The sequence below is a fragment of the Taudactylus pleione genome, unplaced genomic scaffold (assembly GCF_031769625.1).
Source record: "Taudactylus pleione unplaced genomic scaffold, aTauple2 ptg000791l, whole genome shotgun sequence".
Taxonomy (NCBI): Eukaryota; Metazoa; Chordata; class Amphibia; order Anura; family Myobatrachidae; genus Taudactylus; species Taudactylus pleione.
This window is the reverse complement of record NW_028285193.1, coordinates 3,043,006-3,065,606: the sequence shown is the minus strand read 5'-3', so window position 1 is coordinate 3,065,606 and position 22,601 is coordinate 3,043,006. Positions and strand designations below refer to the sequence as shown.

Below are 22,601 nucleotides of genomic sequence, written 5' to 3'. Positions count from 1 at the left end.
CCAATGTAAGATGTTATCAGGAAGGCAGGTGGTGTAATATAGGGGCTGTGACTATTGGGGCATCAGCAGGTGCAATGTATTGTGGTGTAATAACTGCAATATTGGTTGTAACCACTTTTCCTGGGCTCTAATTCTCCCTAGAGAGTGATATTTTTACCCTACATAAAGGCTTTTATTCTTTTTTAACAAATCTAGTTTGACATATCCTTGTTCTGAGAATTTCACTCCGTGTTACATTCCGGTTTATGACCGTTACGTGCGAAAAAATAGCTACATAACCCCCTGTTATCATTATTCCCACACTCCATGCTGGGATATGTGATTTGTATTGTAGATTTCCGTGCAGACCTCGCTTATAGCCTGCGGCCTAATAAATGCCACGTTGTTCTGTGTGTGTGTGTATGTATGTATGTATATATATATATATGTGTGTGTGTGTATGTATGTATATATATATGTGTGTGTGTGTATGTATGTATATATGTGTGTGTGTGTGTGTGTGTGTGTGTGTGTGTGTGTGTGTGTGTGTGTGTGTTTTATCTGCTGATTTTTGTATTTTATGTGATCAGAGCTGCAGAATTTTATGCCGTTATGAAATAGGAAGAATTACAAAGGACACCTTAAAGGGGCACAAATTAATTTAATTGAGTAACGTTGGGCATATTAATGACAACCAATCAGATGTATTGCATTTAAATGGCAGAAACGAATTGGCTGTTATGGATGGCAGCACGTTCACTAGTAGGAACATATAATGTATTGTACTGTATAATAAATACATTTAATTTTTTTTTTTTCCAGAGATTATTTAAGTGTTTTACAGTTTTTTTATTTTCTATCTGATCTTTTTGAGCTTGTTATAGATAATGACTGAACATCCGTGAGTCAGTTTATTGGGCAATGGTTACCGCGCTGATTGCAAATACGTAAAGACTAAAATTAAGTATAAGTAACCTTTGAGCAGACCGTGTTTTATAGCCGCAAGTTGTGGAAATACTAACCGTGGGTTTTACGTGGAACTGAACTAAATGATCGCACATAATCCAACTCCTCATAAAAGGCAATCTGCGCAGTATTAGGAAACGGCACAACTCCGCTGCATTTTGTACCAGCTGCAAGGGGGTAAATTTACTAAAGTGAGCGTTTTTAGAAGTGAGTTTTAGAAGAGTTTTTGCCCATAGCAACCAATCAGATTCTAGCTATTATCTTCTAAAAGGTGTTAGTTAAATGTTAAGTAGAATCTGATTGGTAAGCAGAAAAGCTCTCTGCTTATAAAGCCGGATCGGGCGATATATCGTCTAGTGTGCACCCGGCATAATCCTCGGAAGATCATTAATCACATGCACCAGGGCCGTTTGGCTGCTATATCGTCCCCTGAATCCTAACTGGAATGGATCTTAGCCGTCATGGGCCGATAGACGCACCTCTAATTCGTTTATAAGCACTTTCTCCGAAACCATCTTTAGCAATGGAAAAGGTTTGCAGAATTTACGAGGCAGCAGGAAGAATTAAGGAGCCTGGAAAGATGTCCGCCCATTGGCATTGTGGAGTCATTGTTGCAGAAATATGGTAGTGTGCAGTGACCACCTTCTGGGGGATTTTCAGAATAGACAAAGCAGTTGTGAGATCCATAGGAAGGTTGATATAGTGTTGTTTGCAGTCTGCTACGGGATGCCGGAGTAATTTTACTTCCGCTGTAGATATCGGTTTCACGGCGAAGGTTTCCGATTTGCCGTTTATATCTGACATTTTATGAAATATGAACGCCTAAACTTTTCCATTACTTTGTGTTAATTGCCTTTCAGAGACCTCATCGTAGCTTCGCCAAGACGTGCGCAGCCTTTTAGTACATGTCTATTCTTGTAGGGACAGGTTATTTAATAGATTGTGCTAATTGCAACCGTTCTGGGGCGATTTTATGTACTTGAAAAATGTTGCAGACAAATCCGGTTAATGAAAAAGCTTCTACAATTTGTCAACAAAAGTGCCCCTGCGCCCCCCCCCCCCACCGAAATGTCTGCAGCGAGGGTGCAGAATTAGCCCTCATCACAGTGATAGATTTATGTCCGAGTGATTTCCCTTGTCTAGTACTGGAACGCCTAACCAACAGCAGTTCTGTAAATGCCTCCATGTTTAGTGCCACTGTAAAACAGTGCAATCCTTTTCCCCAGTCCTGCCGGCAGCGCTCACAATGTAACCATTGAGGAATGTTGTGTATGTGTCATGTAACATGTGGGGCAGATTGGTTATCATAGAACCCTGATACTGCTAGGACCGGGTAATGTAATAATGTAACTGTATGTACTTGTCAGACCTGCCCTCCGTCTGTACAGTGTGGAGAGGGGGGTGGTCTGCGGTTCCTGGTTCTGATGTCTTTGCATTGTGTAGTAACCTGACTTTTCCCCCTGAGACTATGAGTAACATGGACATGTCGCCCCCGGAGCATCTGCCCGACCTCTGCTCCTTACCATGTGCTCACATAGGAAACCACAAGAGAAGGCAAAGCTGTAACTGATCCCCAGCTTTCATCTCTCTCACTTACTGGAAATTAGTGACTTTTATCATTTTTATTTTTAGGTTTGGCTGGCTGGCAATGGGTAATCTCATTAAGGTGCTCAGCAGAGACTTAGACCACAATGCCGCTCATTTTTTCTTGGACTTTGAAAGTAAGTCTCTCAGGAGCCCCCCCACCCCCCGGCACAGCTGGTGCACTTTCCAAACGGTAACCCGTGCAGACTGCTCATTCTCACCTCCGCAGCCAAAGGCAGTCGTGTGATGTTGCTCCCGAAAGAGGGGGCATGCTCATCCCCCTCAAAGGCCGAGGGATAGGCAAGCACATGGCTCGACCGGACGTTGCCAGCCTGCAGACGCCACCGTTATTACACGTTGGCGGCAGCGGGTGGTAACTCCTCGATTGTCATCACTTGTCGAACCCTGGTTTTATACACACACCCCCCCCCCACCCCACCATCTCTGTCATCGAGGGTCCTTTGTGATCAGCCTTCCTTTCGTATTAATACAAGCACCAAGCCAGACCATAAGAAAATCTCATGGTCAACAGTGATGCCTGTGCAATGCCCGCTAATCCCGCCGAACCAGCTCCGGAACGGTCCATGATCGATCCAGGTAAATGCCATTTGCACTCCTCTGTTCGCAAATTGAAATATATCTACAATCAATATTAACGCAGAACAGCTGGCTGTTGTGCGATATTGCCAATCTATCGGTTCTGAATGGCTGAGAGCCGCAGTGCATTGCACAGCACCTCTGTTGGCGTGTTAAGGCAACTGGTGATATTACGGGTGATATAATGAATATTTATACGTTCCTCAGGTTCTCCAGGGTTCTAACCTTTATCCTCCCACATTTATTTTCTTTTTCCTGTACTTAGGGTGATCGGTCTCATAAAGACATTGCTTTGTCTTTTCTCATTCTTGTCTCGACAGGTATCTAACATGGGGAACCTTCTTAAAGTTTTGACATGCACAGATCTTGAGCAAGGGCCAAATTTTTTCCTTGATTTTGAAAGTGAGAATATGATTTTATATATCTATTCTTCTCTGCCTGCCGTAGACTGCGTCTGTCTTTCCGCACTCAGCGTCTGTCTGCCCGTTATGTCTGCTGGCTACGGAGACCATGAAACCTTCCACTCTGGCATCAGGGTTACAGGACTCTTGGTAAACGCTATTCAGTTATTTGCTGGATTGTAGCTTTTACCTGGGCCCGTCGTATGATTTAGAGTTCCGTCCTCCCTTAGATGGCTCTTGTAGTCTGCAATAAATAACTCCGGCCTAACTAGAACCTGTTTGCATGATGAGAAGTGACGAGTCCTCTAAAGGGAAAGGCGACGGGGTCATGGGTCTGAGCAATACGTAGAAGTTTATATATTTTACTGGGTGGAATTTAGTACATAATCATCCTTTAATGTCTAAAATGTGGATCGGTGCCTTTAAATCGGATGTAGCCATCCATAATAGTCTCTGTCTCAGTGGAGCTTGCACTCTTAATTTTACACACACCATTAGGCTCCTAGGGAGTCGGGGAGAATGTACCACTTCCAAAAAGTTAGCAGATTGGATTGAAGTCCGAGCATCGCGGTGCAGCAATACAAACCACTCTACCTGTGCATTTAGTGGAAGATTTACATGGTCCTGTAAGCTGAAAGTAAAGATCATGTATGTTCTGTGTTAACATCTTTGTGTGACGGCTGATACTATAACAAAAGCACAAAGTACTTATTTTTTTTTTTTTTGCAGTGTCTTCTTTGCATATGATACAACACATTAATACCGATTTAAATTCCGTTTCATTGATCCACCTAAAATGAATGATTGTACTTGGTGATTTGTGCACTAGTTGGCATCTTGGCCTTCCTAGCTTTTTACAGTGGTCATTTAATTGATTTTAACTTACAATATGGCTCCTTGTAGAGTTATTTATGGAAGTTTAAACTTTTTTTTTGCATACATATTTTTGAAATATGTTTGTAAATCCCAGGGATAATGAAACCGTCCTATAACATTTCTTAAATTGTCATCATACATATACATGTATCGTGGCCTGTTGTAAAGAGCTGGGAAGCTTGTTTCTATATTTGTCTCTTGTTCCTTGCGTATAAACCATCTAAACGTGTTGTGTTCTGCTATAAAATGTGTCGTATCTTAACAACCCTCCTAGAAGTCTTCAATCCCTTCATCCAAACCTTCCCCTGTGTAATGTTCTTTGGCCTATATTACCTCTTTCTTTTATTTCTCTCCTCATTCTGGAATTGTGCAGAAATTTTAGACAGTTCGATATCAAGACTTGTTAAGGTGCTCGTACACACGGGTGACCGTTTAGTGTTGTCAGAGTATGATTGCGGACGTACCCCTATGCTGCGGATAGTCGGGGGCTCTTCCCAAACCTGCGACCTGATCCTTTTTTCCATGCAGCCACTGGAACTGATGTAGGGTTGTGGCTGGATGGCCTTAAGTGGGTTGGAACAGGGCGCCGGGACATGGGCCAAGTTTTTAATGATGGGGGCGTGCGTGGGGCGGTATCGCCGGAACTGCGGCCTAGGTTGAGTTTTAGATGGGTCTTGTTGCGCCAAAGATGGGTTTGGTGCAAACTTGTGCTGAGGCTGATAATGACCGTGGCTATTTCACCAAGTATATGAATTGGGTCAGGCTGGTTTCCTAGGTGTGTACAAACTCGGCGCACGGTGGCGAATATCCGCCTTTTAGTTCAGCGCGCTAATAATTGCGCCAGCATGCCACTCTGTATCACCCCCCGTTACGATGTTTTAAATTGCATTTTTGAATTTGGTGAAACAAATCTGATAAGAGGAAGGATCGATTACATTATTTTATTAAAGTCATAACTTCAGTTGCACAATTCCTGAATAGAAAAACAAGTCTTGATGGAAGGGCTGATCTAATATGCTGATACGTTGTGGCCTACGTACTGTACAATGCATGGACTAAGCTACGTACTGTACCATCTTACCCACCTATGTTCCATTTACACAGCAGTCTTCTGCAGCATTCAAAATTCCCTCGGTGCTTTCACCGAAACTGTTGGCCGGTTCTGTCAATGTCATTGATTACACGTGTACTTCTATGAACACAAAGGACCTAGAATTATACTCACCCGGTCATTACAGCTGTTTATCACTTACATGCAAGTGTTATGGGAAAGTTAATTAACTTATTGATTGAATTAAATAGACATTAACCTTATTTCATCCACTTGAGCAGCTACACCTGTTATTCCCAAGTTCATTCATGTGTCCATCCCATTCCTCACCAGAGTTAGTCGTTGTACATTGAGCATGACATGACGTGTTTCCCTTAGCAGTGAATTGCAATGTATTGCCGGGTGGTGGATATATGTGTAAGATACATTCGGTAACAGTGACTTACCAGCACCGTTTATAGGATGTATTTATTTACATGAGTTAGGGCAGTAGTGAGTAAAGTCTACAAAGTTAAATGTAAAAAGTCTCTGCTGGGACTGGTCAGTAAATAATAAGGGTTAGAGCATAGTCTCTGGTCAGTAAATAATCAGGGTTAGAGCATAGTCTCTGGTCAGTAAATAATCAGGGTTAGAGCATAGTCTCTGCTGGGACTGGTCAGTAAATAATAAGGGTTAGAGCATAGTCTCTGGTCAGTAAATAATCAGGGTTAGAGCATAGTCTCTGGTGGGACTGGTCAGTAAATAATCAGGGTTAGAGCACAGTCTCTGGTGGGACTGGTCAGTAAATAATCAGGGTTAGAGCACAGTCTCTGGTGGGACTGGTCAGTAAATAATCAGGGTTAGAGCACAGTCTCTGGTGGTACTAGTCAGTAAATAATCAGGGTTAGAGCATAGTCTCTGGTCAGTAAATAATAAGGGTTAGAGCATAGTCTGGTCAGTAAATAATCAGGGTTAGAGCATAGTCTCTGCTGGGACTGGTCAGTAAATAATCAGGGTTAGAGCATAGTCTCTGGTCAGTAAATCAGGGTTAGAGCAATAGTCTCTGGCGGGACTGGTCAGTAAATAATCAGGGTTAGAGCATAGTTTCTGGTGGGACTAGTCAGTAAATAATCTGGGTTAGAGCATAGTCTCTGGTGGGACTGGTCAGTAAATAATCTAGGTTAGAGCATAGTACCTGGTGGGACTAGTCAGTAAATAATCAGGGTTAGAGCATAGTCCCTGGTGGGACTGGTCAGTAAATAATAAGGGTTAGAGCATAGTCTCTGGTCAGTAAATAATCAGGGTTAGAGCATAGTCTCTGCTGGGACTGGTCAGTAAATAATAAGGGTTAGAGCATAGTCTCTGGTCAGTAAATAATCAGGGTTAGAGCATAGTCTCTGCTGGGACTGGTCAGTAAATAATAAGGGTTAGAGCATAGTCTCTGGTCAGTAAATAATCAGGGTTAGAGCATAGTCTCTGGTGGGACTGGTCAGTAAATAATCAGGGTTAGAGCACAGTCTCTGGTGGGACTGGTCAGTAAATAATCAGGGTTAGAGCACAGTCTCTGGTGGGACTGGTCAGTAAATAATCAGGGTTAGAGCACAGTCTCTGGTGGGACTAGTCAGTAAATAATCAGGGTTAGAGCATAGTCTCTGGTCAGTAAATAATAAGGGTTAGAGCATAGTCTGGTCAGTAAATAATCAGGGTTAGAGCATAGTCTCTGCTGGGACTGGTCAGTAAATAATCAGGGTTAGAGCATAGTCTCTGGTCAGTAAATCAGGGTTAGAGCAATAGTCTCTGGCGGGACTGGTCAGTAAATAATCTGGGTTAGAGCATAGTCTCTGGTGGGACTGGTCAGTAAATAATCTAGGTTAGAGCATAGTCCCTGGTGGGACTAGTCAGTAAATAATCAGGGTTAGAGCACAGTCCCTGGTGGGACTGGTCAGTAAATAATCTAGGTTAGAGCATAGTCCCTGGTGGGACTAGTCAGTAAATAATCAGGGTTGGAGCACAGTCTCTGGTGGGACTAGTCAGTAAATAATCAGGGTTAGAGCACAGTCTCTGGTGGGACTAGTCAGTAAATAATCAGGGTTAGAGCATAGTCTCTGGTCAGTAAATAATAAGGGTTAGAGCATAGTCTCTGGTCAGTAAATAATCAGGGTGAGAGCATAGTCTCTGCTGGGACTGGTCAGTAAATAATCAGGGTTAGAGCATAGTCTCTGGTCAGTAAATAATCAGGGTTAGAGCATAGTCTCTGCTGGGACTGGTCAGTAAATAATCTGGGTTAGAGCATAGTCTCTGGTCAGTAAATCAGGGTTAGAGCAATAGTCTCTGGCGGGACTGGTCAGTAAATAATCAGGGTTAGAGCATAGTTTCTGGTGGGACTAGTCAGTAAATAATCAGGGTTAGAGCATAGTTTCTGGTGGGACTAGTCAGTAAATAATCAGGGTTAGAGCACAGTCTCTGGTGGGGCTAGTCAGTAAATAATCAGGGTTAGAGCACAGTCTCTGGTGGGGCTAGTCAGTAAATAATCAGGGTTAGAGCACAGTCCCTGGTAGGACTAGTCAGTAAATAATCAGGGTTAGAGCACAGCCTCTGGTGGGGCTAGTCAGTAAATAATCAGGGTTAGAGCACAGTCTCTGGTGGGACTAGTCAGTAAATAATCAGGGTTAGAGCACAGTCCCTGGTGGGACTAGTCAGTAAATAATCAGGGTTAGAGCACAGTCTCTGGTGGGGCTAGTCAGTAAATAATCAGGGTTAGAGCACAGTCCCTGGTGGGACTAGTCAGTAAATAATCAGGGTTAGAGCACAGTCTCTGGTGGGGCTAGTCAGTAAATAATCAGGGTTAGAGCACAGTCCCTGGTGGGACTAGTCAGTAAATAATCAGGGTTAGAGCACAGTCCCTGGTGGGACTAGTCAGTAAATAATCAGGGTTAGAGTACAGTCTCTGGTGGGACTAGTCAGTAAATAATCAGGGTTGGAGCACAGTCCCTGGTGGGACTAGTCAGTAAATAATCTGGGTTAGAGCACAGTCTCTGGTGGGACTAGTCAGTAAATAATCAGGGTTAGAGCACAGTCCCTGGTGGGACTGATCAGTAAATAATCAGGGTTAGAGCACAGTCTCTGGTGGGACTAGTCAGTAAATAATCAGGGTTAGAGCATAGTCTCTGGTCAGTAAATAATCAGGGTTAGAGCATAGTCTCTGCTGGGACTGGTCAGTAAATAATCAGGGTTAGAGCATAGTCTCTGCTGGGACTGGTCAGTAAATAATCAGGGTTAGAGCATAGTCTCTGGTCAGTAAATAATCAGGGTTAGAGCATAGTCTCTGCTGGGACTGGTCAGTAAATAATCAGGGTTAGAGCATAGTCTCTGGTCAGTAAATCAGGGTTAGAGCAATAGTCTCTGCTGGGACTGGTCAGTAAATAATCAGGGTTAGAGCACAGTCCCTGGTGGGACTGATCAGTAAATAATCAGGGTTAGAGCACAGTCTCTGGTGGGACTAGTCAGTAAATAATCAGGGTTAGAGCATAGTCTCTGGTCAGTAAATAATCAGGGTTAGAGCATAGTCTCTGCTGGGACTGGTCAGTAAATAATCAGGGTTAGAGCATAGTCTCTGCTGGGACTGGTCAGTAAATAATCAGGGTTAGAGCATAGTCTCTGGTCAGTAAATAATCAGGGTTAGAGCATAGTCTCTGCTGGGACTGGTCAGTAAATAATCAGGGTTAGAGCATAGTCTCTGGTCAGTAAATCAGGGTTAGAGCAATAGTCTCTGGCGGGACTGGTCAGTAAATAATCAGGGTTAGAGCATAGTTTCTGGTGGGACTAGTCAGTAAATAATCAGGGTTAGAGCACAGTCTCTGGTGGGGCTAGTCAGTAAATAATCAGGGTTAGAGCACAGTCCCTGGTAGGACTAGTCAGTAAATAATCAGGGTTAGAGCACAGTCTCTGGTGGGGCTAGTCAGTAAATAATCAGGGTTAGAGCACAGTCTCTGGTGGGACTAGTCAGTAAATAATCAGGGTTAGAGCACAGTCCCTGGTAGGACTAGTCAGTAAATAATCAGGGTTAGAGCACAGTCTCTGGTGGGACTAGTCAGTAAATAATCAGGGTTAGAGCACAGTCTCTGGTGTGGCTAGTCAGTAAATAATCAGGGTTAGAGCACAGTCCCTGGTGGGACTAGTCAGTAAATAATCAGGGTTAGAGCACAGTCCCTGGTGGGACTAGTCAGTAAATAATCAGGGTTAGAGTACAGTCTCTGGTGGGACTAGTCAGTAAATAATCAGGGTTGGAGCACAGTCTCTGGTGGGACTAGTCAGTAAATAATCAGGGTTATAGCATAGTCTCTGGTCAGTAAATAATAAGGGTTAGAGCATAGTCTCTGCTGGGACTGGTCAGTAAATAATCAGGGTTAGAGCATAGTCTCTGGTCAGTAAATAATCAGGGTTAGAGCATAGTCTCTGCTGGGACTGGTCAGTAAATAATCAGGGTTAGAGCATAGTCTCTGGTCAGTAAATCAGGGTTAGAGCATAGTCTCTGGTATGGCTAGTCAGTAAATAATCAGGGTTAGAGCACAGTCCCTGGTGGGACTAGTCAGTAAATAATCAGGGTTAGAGCACAGTCCCTGGTGGGACTAGTCAGTAAATAATCAGGGTTAGAGTACAGTCTCTGGTGGGACTAGTCAGTAAATAATCAGGGTTGGAGCACAGTCTCTGGTGGGACTAGTCAGTAAATAATCAGGGTTAGAGCATAGTCTCTGGTCAGTAAATAATAAGGGTTAGAGCATAGTCTCTGCTGGGACTGGTCAGTAAATAATCAGGGTTAGAGCATAGTCTCTGGTCAGTAAATAATCAGGGTTAGAGCATAGTCTCTGCTGGGACTGGTCAGTAAATAATCAGGGTTAGAGCATAGTCTCTGGTCAGTAAATCAGGGTTAGAGCATAGTCTCTGGCGGGACTGGTCAGTAAATAATCAGGGTTAGAGCATAGTTTCTGGTGGGACTAGTCAGTAAATAATCAGGGTTAGAGCACAGTCTCTGGTGGGGCTAGTCAGTAAATAATCAGGGTTAGAGCACAGTCTCTGGTGGGGCTAGTCAGTAAATAATCAGGGTGAGAGCATAGTCTCTGGTAGGACTAGTCAGTAAATAATCAGGGTTAGAGCACAGTCTCTGGTGGGGCTAGTCAGTAAATAATCAGGGTTAGAGCACAGTCTCTGGTGGGACTAGTCAGTAAATAATCAGGGTTAGAGCACAGTCCTTGGTGGGACTAGTCAGTAAATAATCAGGGTTAGAGTACAGTCTCTGGTGGGACTAGTCAGTAAATAATCAGGGTTGGAGCACAGTCCCTGGTGGGACTAGTCAGTAAATAATCTGGGTTAGAGCACAGTCTCTGGTGGGACTAGTCAGTAAATAATCAGGGTTAGAGCACAGTCCCTGGTGGGACTGATCAGTAAATAATCAGGGTTAGAGCACAGTCTCTGGTGGGACAAGTCAGTAAATAATCAGGGTTAGAGCATAGTCTCTGGTCAGTAAATAATCAGGGTTAGAGCATAGTCTCTGCTGGGACTGGTCAGTAAATAATCAGGGTTAGAGCATAGTCTCTGCTGGGACTGGTCAGTAAATAATCAGGGTTAGAGCATAGTCTCTGGTCAGTAAATAATCAGGGTTAGAGCATAGTCTCTGCTGGGACTGGTCAGTAAATAGTCAGGGTTAGAGCATAGTCTCTGGTCAGTAAATCAGGGTTAGAGCAATAGTCTCTGCTGGGACTGGTCAGTAAATAATCAGGGTTAGAGCACAGTCCCTGGTGGGACTGATCAGTAAATAATCAGGGTTAGAGCACAGTCTCTGGTGGGACTAGTCAGTAAATAATCAGGGTTAGAGCATAGTCTCTGGTCAGTAAATAATCAGGGTTAGAGCATAGTCTCTGCTGGGACTGGTCAGTAAATAATCAGGGTTAGAGCATAGTCTCTGCTGGGACTGGTCAGTAAATAATCAGGGTTAGAGCATAGTCTCTGGTCAGTAAATAATCAGGGTTAGAGCATAGTCTCTGCTGGGACTGGTCAGTAAATAATCAGGGTTAGAGCATAGTCTCTGGTCAGTAAATCAGGGTTAGAGCAATAGTCTCTGGCGGGACTGGTCAGTAAATAATCAGGGTTAGAGCATAGTTTCTGGTGGGACTAGTCAGTAAATAATCAGGGTTAGAGCACAGTCTCTGGTGGGGCTAGTCAGTAAATAATCAGGGTTAGAGCACAGTCCCTGGTAGGACTAGTCAGTAAATAATCAGGGTTAGAGCACAGTCTCTGGTGGGGCTAGTCAGTAAATAATCAAGGTTAGAGCACAGTCTCTGGTGGGACTAGTCAGTAAATAATCAGGGTTAGAGCACAGTCCCTGGTAGGACTAGTCAGTAAATAATCAGGGTTAGAGCACAGTCTCTGGTGGGACTAGTCAGTAAATAATCAGGGTTAGAGCACAGTCTCTGGTGTGGCTAGTCAGTAAATAATCAGGGTTAGAGCACAGTCCCTGGTGGGACTAGTCAGTAAATAATCAGGGTTAGAGCACAGTCCCTGGTGGGACTAGTCAGTAAATAATCAGGGTTAGAGTACAGTCTCTGGTGGGACTAGTCAGTAAATAATCAGGGTTGGAGCACAGTCTCTGGTGGGACTAGTCAGTAAATAATCAGGGTTATAACATAGTCTCTGGTCAGTAAATAATAAGGGTTAGAGCATAGTCTCTGCTGGGACTGGTCAGTAAATAATCAGGGTTAGAGCATAGTCTCTGGTCAGTAAATAATCAGGGTTAGAGCATAGTCTCTGCTGGGACTGGTCAGTAAATAATCAGGGTTAGAGCATAGTCTCTGGTCAGTAAATCAGGGTTAGAGCATAGTCTCTGGTGTGGCTAGTCAGTAAATAATCAGGGTTAGAGCACAGTCCCTGGTGGGACTAGTCAGTAAATAATCAGGGTTAGAGCACAGTCCCTGGTGGGACTAGTCAGTAAATAATCAGGGTTAGAGTACAGTCTCTGGTGGGACTAGTCAGTAAATAATCAGGGTTGGAGCACAGTCTCTGGTGGGACTAGTCAGTAAATAATCAGGGTTAGCGCATAGTCTCTGGTCAGTAAATAATAAGGGTTAGAGCATAGTCTCTGCTGGGACTGGTCAGTAAATAATCAGGGTTAGAGCATAGTCTCTGGTCAGTAAATAATCAGGGTTAGAGCATAGTCTCTGCTGGGACTGGTCAGTAAATAATCAGGGTTAGAGCATAGTCTCTGGTCAGTAAATCAGGGTTAGAGCATAGTCTCTGGCGGGACTGGTCAGTAAATAATCAGGGTTAGAGCATAGTTTCTGGTGGGACTAGTCAGTAAATAATCAGGGTTAGAGCACAGTCTCTGGTGGGGCTAGTCAGTAAATAATCAGGGTTAGAGCACAGTCTCTGGTGGGGCTAGTCAGTAAATAATCAGGGTGAGAGCATAGTCTCTGGTAGGACTAGTCAGTAAATAATCAGGGTTAGAGCACAGTCTCTGGTGGGGCTAGTCAGTAAATAATCAGGGTTAGAGCACAGTCTCTGGTGGGACTAGTCAGTAAATAATCAGGGTTAGAGCACAGTCCTTGGTAGGACTAGTCAGTAAATAATCAGGGTTAGAGCACAGTCTCTGGTGGGGCTAGTCAGTAAATAATCAGGGTTAGAGCACAGTCCCTGGTGGGACTAGTCAGTAAATAATCAGGGTTAGAGCACAGTCTCTGGTGGGGCTAGTCAGTAAATAATCAGGGTTAGAGCACAGTCCCTGGTGGGACTAGTCAGTAAATAATCAGGGTTAGAGCACAGTCCCTGGTGGGACTAGTCAGTAAATAATCAGGGTTAGAGTACAGTCTCTGGTGGGACTAGTCAGTAAATAATCAGGGTTAGAGCACAGTTCCTGGTGGGACTAGTCAGTAAATAATCAGGGTTAGAGCACAGTCCCTGGTCGGACTAGTCAGTAAATAATCAGGATTAGAGCATAGTCCCTGGTGGGGCACATGACTATACATTATTAATGCTGGGCATACACTATACAATTATCTGTCAGATATCCGTCCAATCTGGCTGGTTGGAATGAAAACCTGGTAATGTATGGGAGCAAACGACAGTCGATCATTATGTTTTTCAACACTGGAAAACAGACAAAAACGATTGTTCAAATTGATTAAATTTGTTTTATTTAACCAATTTGGCTGAACGTCCATTTTTGTCTGTTTTTCAGTGTTTGTGAACAATTGTTCGATTGTCATTTGCCCCCATACATTACCACATTTTTATTCCAACCAGCCAGATTGGCCAGAGATCTGACAGATCATTGTATAGTGTATGCCCAGCATTAGTAGCCTTTAAGGAGGTTCAGAATGATTGTATTGCTGCAGAGGGAGTGCAGACAATCGGTGTAAAGGCCCCCATACATCAGCAATTGTGCAATCTGCAATCGATTGAAAAAGGGAAAGATTTTTATACACAATCGATTGTGGCATCTCTGCAATCGATAGAAAAAGGGAAAGATTTTTATACACAATCGATTGCAAATTGCACGATTGCTGCAATCAATTGCTGTCGTATGGAGGCCTTTAGAGTATAACTAATGAGGAGTCCTGTGTATAACCAGTGTTACAGCATAGTCTGAGACAAACCCTAGCACAATGTTATATTCTCTACCTATTTTTGACCAAAGTCAGTGTGAGAAGCTGCACTCTAGTCCTGTAGATAATTAGCAGGACCTATACTAAATGAACACTAATAAGGGTTTCTTGCTGCTTCTGTCTCTATCTTCCTCTATTATTCCCACCACGATCTCGTTGGTAATGATCAATGTCATTTCATGCCGCCTAGATGCTCAACCTACAGAGTCCGAAAAGGATATTTATAATCAGGTGAATGTAGTATTAAGGGACGCAGAAGGAATCCTGGATGATTTACAGTCATACCGAGGAGCAGGTCTGGAGATCCGAGAGGTGAATTGTTTCTAAAGTGTGCTAAAAAAATAAAAATGACACTTAACATACAGTATGTACTAAAACTTGCATTTGTACCACATTTGTAAAACATGGCCCTGTGCGAGCTATGACCCCCTGCCGTACCGCTCAGAGTACCCCCATGTATAAGACCCAGTCACCTGTCATATGTCTTCAACACATGAGGTGTCCGCATCAGAGAAATTCCAGCCCCCCCAGTGACCTCTTCTGTGGTGGGGTTCCCGAACATCTACCGTACTGCTAGTTGGAAGAGAGCTTATAGTTTAAACCTATTTAGTGTTCACTCTAGCACCCTGCACGCGTCACACCCCATGCAGTCAGGGCCGACCCTAGCCCAAATTTTTTGGTAAGCGAGTAGGTTTTTTGGCGCCCCCCCCTATGCAGTGCCCGCGGTAGTGGTTCCCCCCTGTGCAGTGCCCCTTGTGCCCCCATTAGTAAGCTTATACAGTGCCCCCAGTAGTAGTCCCCCCTCTTGTAGTGCCCCTTGTAGTCCCCCCATTGTTGTGCCCCCAGTGGAGGTTTCCCCCCCATGTAGTGCCCCCAGTAGTAGTCCCCCCCAGTAGTAATCCTCCCTTCAAGTGCCCCCAGTAGTAGCCCCCCTTCAAGTGCCCCCAATAGTAATCCCCCTTTCAAGTACCCCCAGTAGTAATCCCCCCTTCCTGTGCCCCCAGTAGTAATCCCCCTTCCTGTGCCCCCAGTAGTAATCCCCCCTTCATGTGCCCCCAGTAGTAATCCCCCCTTCATGTGCCCCCAGTAGTAATCCCCCCTTCATGTGCCCCCAGTAGTAATCCCCCCTTCATGTGCCCCCAGTAGTAATCCCCCCTTCATGTGCCCCCAGTAGTAATCTCCCTTTCATGTGCCCCCAGTAGTAATCCCCCCTTCAAGTGCCCCCAGTAGTAATCCCCCCTTGTAGCCCCCCCCAGTAGAGACACACGTTATAAAAAAACAAAACAAAAAAAACCCACTTACCTGAACCCCCCGCTCCTGCTCCCGCCGCCGATATCCGCTACTCCCGACCATTCTCCAGGGCCGCTTTGCATTATGGGAGAGACGTCGTCATGACGACGTCTCTCCCATTACCCACTGCGGGAGCCGGAAGATGGCTCCCGCAGTGGGAGATACAGCAGCCGATGAGAGTCTGACAGACTCTCATCAGCTGCTGAAACAAACACACAGTTGCCGGCTCCGGCAACTGTGTGTTTGGCACTGTGTAGCGCTGACCGATCTCCGTCCGGTCAGCGCTACACGCGCGGTGCAGCTGTGTCACAGAGACACAGTCTGCATCGCGGTAATTCTGCATGGTCGCGGCCGCGGCGCCCTTCACTACGTGGCGCCTTACGTGGCCGCGTACCATGCGTAACCATAGAACCGGCCCTGCATGCAGTTCCTCTTTCCTGCCTGGCGGTGTCGCTCTCGGCTCTGGTGCTTACGGAACACAAAACTGCTTCATGTCCGCAGTTTGTTTGCATCAGCTGAGCGTGCTAGAAGCACCAGAGCAGAGAGCGACACCCCTGGCAGGATAGAGGAACTGCACGGGGGTGTGACACTTGCAGGGTGCTAGAGTGAAGACTACTTTTGATTCTGGGATTATAGAGAGTGCAGCAGAGTTTGGTATTGTCTCTGTAGCTGAATGTTGAGTTTCTGTGCTCCAGAGGTAAATCACGGTTTCTCTGTTTCTGTGGAAAGGCAATACAACATGCTACTGACGAAAAGTTACAGGAGAAGGCGTGGGGAGCGGTGGTCCCTCTAGTCGGCAAGCTAAAGAAATTCTATGAATTCTCACAGAGACTAGGTGAGTTCTGTGACATGGAGGGTGCGTGCAGTCACTCTTTCTCCTCTAGTAAGTGGAATCATACCCTCTTCTCCAAGAGTCTCGCACGGGTGGTAGGTCTCACAGTAAAGCTGCACACACACACACAACGATTTAGTAAATGAACAATTTTAGTAAACGATTTTCGTTCATTTTTTCAAGGGAAAAATGAACAAAAATCGTTTACTAAAATCGTTCATTTACTAAATGGAGTGAACGATTTTTTTTTTTTAACTACAAACGATTTTTGCATATTCCCTTACTGAAAATCGTTGGGTTGGTCAGTCTGACCGAACTACAAACGTGAATGCGCATGAACGATAATCGTTCAACGTTTTAACTCAGAAAGGGAATGATTTTTTTGAACGATAATCGTTCAAAAAAATTGTTGTGTGTGTTTGCACCTTTAGATTGATCTTTGGCCATTCTGTACAGCTGGGCTGTAGACCACAGTATCACTTCACTAGTAGCCAAAACAATCATTTCTTATAATGTAGTGGAAAAAGAAGACTTTTGAGCCTCAGTGAAATAGTTAAGACTTTTTTTAATTATTTTATTTTTATTTAACGTTTTTTCAACATGTAATATCTGTCGACCATATACTTGTGAATGATCTGCTTAGGGGGCTATTTCAATTTTTGTTCTCCCATCTAACGTGCCCGGGAGCCAATTCAATTGTTTTGTCCGCCCAGTACTTATCGCAGGTTTCTGCTTACACCCTCCTGATGTGCCAGCAGAAATCCGCTTAAAGTAGTAGCAGAAGCCACTTAACGTGGCTAATCCTGTGCATTTGGGTGCGAGAATATGGTAATCGCGACCAGCGCTGGACTGTTCTCCAAAAACAATTGAATAGCTCCCGGTCACTACAGATGGGAGCAGTGGGCACGATACACAATTGAATCGTCCCCCTTAAAGTTTTAATACACTTTTGTGAAGTCTTTAGCGGATTAAGGCCCGTATTCAATTTGAGGCGAAGAGTCCGGATCCACGATACTTTTTCGCCGATGACGTCATTTTCGCCTGTTTTGCTTTTACCCCGTATTCAATTTGAAAGACTTTCCGCCTAGGCAGAGTCAATGCAGTATACCAGGCGAAAAAGTTTCGTTTATGAATAGCAGGCGGAAAAAAGTGCAGAATTGGGGTTTTGGGGTGCAGCGTTGCGGGAATCCCCGTGCAGCCTTCAGACAGTCCCACAAAAGTAAACTGCGTCAATTAAAAAAAAAAAAAAAAAACACTTAAGAATACCCCAAAAAAATCACTTTCATTTTGGGGGCGAAAAAAAAAAAGTTGGGGGATAAAGTTAAAAACTAACGAACTTGACTCTAGGGGGGTCCCCAAGTTGTTTTGCGGCAGGTGGATTTTTCACGATTTTTCAACTTGACTTTAGCAACTTTTAAATATGCTGACCCCTATTTTCAAGTACCCCAAATTTACTGGGAATAGTTATTTTCTGGAAAAAATACTCCTGAATACTATTCTGCGCCACGTATAGAAAAACGCTATTTAGCAGCTATTGAGCCCGTTTAAAAACACCAAATACCTTCAGCAAGCCAAATCGGGGGGTACCATAGGGAACCCCCATGTCAGAGCATCTTTTGGGGGGTGTCAGGCTGATTTCCCCAAATCTGACAGTACTTTCCGCCGGTTCAAGTTTCGCCGGGTCCCGTTTTCGCCTACTTTCAAATTGAATACGGGGTAAAGCGGCCACGCGCGCGATACTTTTCCGCCTACAAAACAGGCGAAGTCGGTGAAAAGTCCGGGACGCGAAAAAGTATCGCGGCTCAGCTCACATTGAATACGGTTTGGAAAATGATAACTCCTGAAGTATCTTGAAGTGTATATACCCTGTCTAGTAGTGGATACAGCACACAGCAGTGTCTGTAGTGTATATCGCACTCACCTGTTCTTCCACTTTTGGAAGGGGTGCCTAGTATGACCTCTGTTTACGGCCGGCCTCCCCCCTCTGCTTCATCCTGCTGACGACACTGAATATTTGAAAAAAATTGATTTGTTCTGCTTAATTGTAATCTGAGTTCGGTTTGGTGACGCACAGAGGGGCGGCCATATGCAACGGATTCCCGGGGTGACAGGAGCTCCATGACATAAGTGCTATACACACCCCATTACAGAGTTTTATTACTGCTGAAGACGCTCACACACAGAACAGGTGCTATATTCGGTGAAGCAGATTCCTTATTTTGTAGACGGATCTGGCGTTGCGCGTGCTCTTTAGCCGAGCGTACACATCTATGGGCCCTACAGAGTGGTAAGCAATCCCCCCTCGCAGCTGATTGGTTGGGTGGTATAGTGTGTTCGCATGTAAACTAAGCTTAGCGAGAGCATGGTGACGGCGTGTCGGCACACTTGCGGGATATGCTGGGTTGAGCGTATGCATAGACAGACTGACTAAGATTATGAAATAAAAGGTACAAATAGGGGCAGTGCGATTGCGTCGGTGCGTACAAGTCTGCATCCAGGCGAATATACGCAATTACCGATGTTATTTCAACTCTGAATCATCCCTGTGCAGTCTGTCTTTTAAAATTTCTCCCTAAAAAAATAAAACTTCCCGCAGCTATATGCCGTTATCGTGATGGCGTCCTAATGATAATTATTTTTCTACTTCCGACCATGACCGCTTAAGTAGTGATTTCCCAACTGCTCCTACTGTATGTTTAGCCTGAGACTGTGGCCCATCTTGCGCACTCGCTAAGTGGCCCCTCTGTGCGTCAGCTGCGTAGTGCTATGCTCTGTTATATCCAGAATATTCAGGTTACAGGGTTTTCCACTAATGTAATAACAACGTTTATTCTCTTTGTATTCTGGAATGTCATTAAGGGGGGGTAGTATCCAAAAAATAAAAGCCCATTTCAGTTCTCCCAATAGTCACCCCTACTGGAGCAGTCGGGAAGAAGGACCTGACGCGCTGATGTCACTGGGGGGGGGCAGGAACAAGCCCAGACAGGAAAACAATGACAGACAGGAGGCAGCATCCCCTAAGGGGCTTATAGTCCGCACAGGGGGACAACCTAACACTATTTCTAAATTGTGCATTCATCCGTACTAGGCACACGTAGGCAAACCATCTTTTTGACAGTTAGAGCCGTATTCAATATGAGCCGAGCCGCGATACTTTTTCGCGGCCCGGACTTTCCGCCTACTTCGCCTGTTTGACAGGCGGAAAAGTATCGTACGCGTGCCCGCTTTACCCTGTATTCAATATGGAAGAACGTGAAAACGGCACCCGGCGAAACGGAAACAGGCGGAAAGTGCTGTCAGATTTGGGGAAATCAGCCTGACACCCCCCAAAAGATGCTCTGACATGGGGGTTCCCTATGGTACCCCCCGATTTGGCTTGCTGAGGGTATTTTGGGTTTTTAAATGGGCTCAATAGCTGCTAAATAGCGTTTTTCTATATGTGATGCAGAATAGTATTCAGAAGTATTTTTGGTTGAAAATAACTTATCCCAGCAAATTTGGGGTACATGAAAATGGGGGTCAGCGTATTTAAAAGTTGCTAAAGTGTACTTGTAAAAATCGTGAAAAATCCACCTGCTGCAACACCTACAATCAAAAACACTTGGGGCATACTTGGGGAACCCCCCAGAGTCAAGTTCGCTAGTTTTTAACCTTGTACCTCAACTTTTTTTTTTTTGCCTCCTTTTTCAAAGTGATTATTTGTGGTCTCCTTAAGTGTTTTTTTTTTTTTTTTTTTTGACATTTTACCTTTGGGGGACTGTCTGAAGGCTGCACGGGGGGTCCCGCAACGTTGCACCCCAAAACCCCAATTTTGCACTTTTTTTCCGCCTGCTATTCATAGGCCAAACTTTTTCGCCTGGTACATTGCATTGAGGTGGAAAGTCCTTCAAATTGAATACGGGGTAAAACCAAAACAGGCGAAAATGACGTCACCCGCGAAAAAGTTTCGCCAAAAACACGCGAAGACGGCTTTTCGCTCCAAATTCAGTACGGGCCTTAGTCCTTTTTAAATCTTGATTTTCACAATGCAAACCGGTCTGTGATATGTGGTATATGTACTAAGCCTTTTAGAGAGAGAGAAAGTACCAACCAGTCAGCTCCGAACTGTCGTTTTACAGGCTGTGTGAACAATGACAGGAGCTGATTGGTTGGTATTTTATCTCTGCCTACTTTCACTCTCCATGTCCCCCTGGATGAGCCGCAGGTGACAGTGTGTGATTTCCCTCCTCTCCAGCAGAGGTCCCCCTAGCACTGTGCTTTATGTGGACATGTTACGACCAGCATTTTATTGTTGGTGATAATTGGCAACTCTGGGACACTTTGCCTCCATACCCAGCAGCTACATTGTACAAGACTATTATGCAGCATTGGATACGCTTACGCTTCATGCCCGCCTGCACTTCCCCCCCATTGGCGGAAGTCGCATGTACCCTACACGGATACGTTTTTATTCCATCCAGCATTACAGTAATAACCAATTATTTTGTTCCGTCTTCCCTGTGTTTAGAAGCAGCATTGCGGGGTCTCCTAGGAGCACTGACCAGCACCCCTTACTCCCCAACACAGCACCTGGAGCGAGAACAGGCTCTTGCCAAACAGTTTGCAGAAATCCTTCACTTCACTCTCCGCTTTGACGAGCTCAAGGTACAACAGCAACTGCGAAATAGCCGACATTACAGCTGACACAAGCCGACAGTCCTTCTGGCCGGTGATGTCGGCAGCCCCCACTTACTCCTTGGCATCACCCGCTCCAGTACACACAAACCTCCCATGATTCCCAGGGCTGTGCCAGTTTTGCCACTGGAAATCTTTATCACTTGATCTTTTCCTTGAATGCAGACTATCAGTACGTGTCATTTCATTATAGCAAATATAATGTTTTCTTTGCATTTGGCACCCAAAGCAAGCATCCGTCATGGACGGAACAACAAGGGCACAAACAAACAAATCTGTTCTAGTTGCACAAGGGGAAATGAACTGGCCTTGTAGTGAGTTGCGTATCTAATTGTAATTAGTTAGACATTATCATCTGTAATCTCCCGTTGCTGTCACTGATGACCTGTGGGTGCGCTCGGTGTGTGACGTAACTGTGTATGTTTTCTTTTTCCCTAGATGACCAATCCTGCTATACAGAACGATTTCAGCTATTACAGAAGGACTTTGAGTCGTATGAGGATTAACAATGTCCCAGTAAGATCGTGTACACGGTTTCCTACTCTTAGAGATCAGAGAAGGGGTCTCAGACCATAAATGATCCCCTAACTCTGCAAAATTTAGCCACACAGCTTATTCCAAAAGCTGGGGGAGGAGGAGGTCGCTGTCGGTGATGGGGGCGTGAAAACCAGTCAGGAGATTTAAAAATGGGCCAAGTGTAGACGAGTCATTTACCATTACGGCGTCATTTTGCACCTATAAACCTCGTCTGATATCGATGGCGAGATAAATTGTACTGATCATATCAGTCATTTGTTTTCAAAGGAACATGTACTTCTGTGTTGGCTATCTAATGTATAGGATTTGTTCTGCAGTGTTACCTGGGTGGGTTACTGTGGGGTGTAATAAGGGTGTAGGCTCTATAGCGCGATACACTAGTGAAAAAGTCGTACAAAGCTGAGCATTCATTTAGACGTTTGTTACAGTGGGGCCTGTAGTTAAATTAACGGGAACCCCATGGCCCTGTGCCATTATTTAGGTACCTTAAACCAGACAGCACTGTATGCCAGGGTACAAATAGGCTGCTTTGAGATAAAGAATTGTTACATTCAGGACCTCATTCAGAGCCGCTCGCAAAATGCGAGCGCTCGCTCTGAATGAGGGCGGCCGCTTCTCTGTAAAGCGCCGGCCTCCTGGCCGCTCGCTAAGCTGTGGGTGACCACCCACAGCTTTTAGCGAGCGGCCAGGTTGATGGTCGCGATGGTCAAGACCATCAAAAACCATTGGGGCTTGCAGACGAGACCCTTGTGGTAGGGTCTCGTCTGCCGCAAGCCCAAGTGAGCTTTTGGCTCTAATAGAGCCGGAAGCTCACCACTGACATCACGAGTGATGTCAGTGGGGCCGCCCCCAAACGGCAGGAACGCCTCCGTTTGGCCAGCCACCCCCCTGCCTACAAAACGGTGCGAGCTGTCGATCACCATCTACAGCCGCCCCTTTTGCAGTGAGTCCCGGAGCGAGAGAATTTCTCTCTCACTCCGGGGCTTGCGCACGCGCAGTGCGGCCGCTGCGCGTGCGTACGGCCTAAACACCGACCCACTTGCGAGCGGGTCTGAATGAGGCCCTCAGTGTCCAGTATTTAATTCCAGTCATGGTATGGAAACGTGTTCATTGGCATCGTACCTTTTAATACATTGCATCAACTTGCATTTAAGTTTAGTGGATGCTAGAGAAAGCAAAGC

The 22,601-nt window shown here is 45.0% G+C and overlaps 1 protein-coding gene across 5 annotated transcripts in view; it reads left to right on the top strand.

Moving 5' to 3' along the window:
* CYRIB (CYFIP related Rac1 interactor B) overlaps positions 1-22,601 on the top strand; it is a 160,097-nt gene that overhangs the window by 126,461 nt on the left and 11,035 nt on the right. For 3 of the 5 annotated variants that reach the window (XM_088457897.1, XM_088457899.1, XM_088457896.1), the window contains 6 exons: positions 2,578-2,666; positions 3,447-3,528; positions 14,278-14,399; positions 16,107-16,212; positions 20,717-20,853; positions 21,322-21,399. In XM_088457897.1, coding sequence (XP_088314023.1) covers positions 2,637-2,666; positions 3,447-3,528; positions 14,278-14,399; positions 16,107-16,212; positions 20,717-20,853; positions 21,322-21,399 — 555 coding nt within the window. In that variant the 5' untranslated portion in view covers positions 2,578-2,636. The remainder of the gene's footprint in view (positions 1-2,577; positions 2,667-3,446; positions 3,529-14,277; positions 14,400-16,106; positions 16,213-20,716; positions 20,854-21,321; positions 21,400-22,601) is intronic. The other 2 variants (XM_088457901.1, XM_088457900.1) reach the window with 2 other exon arrangements.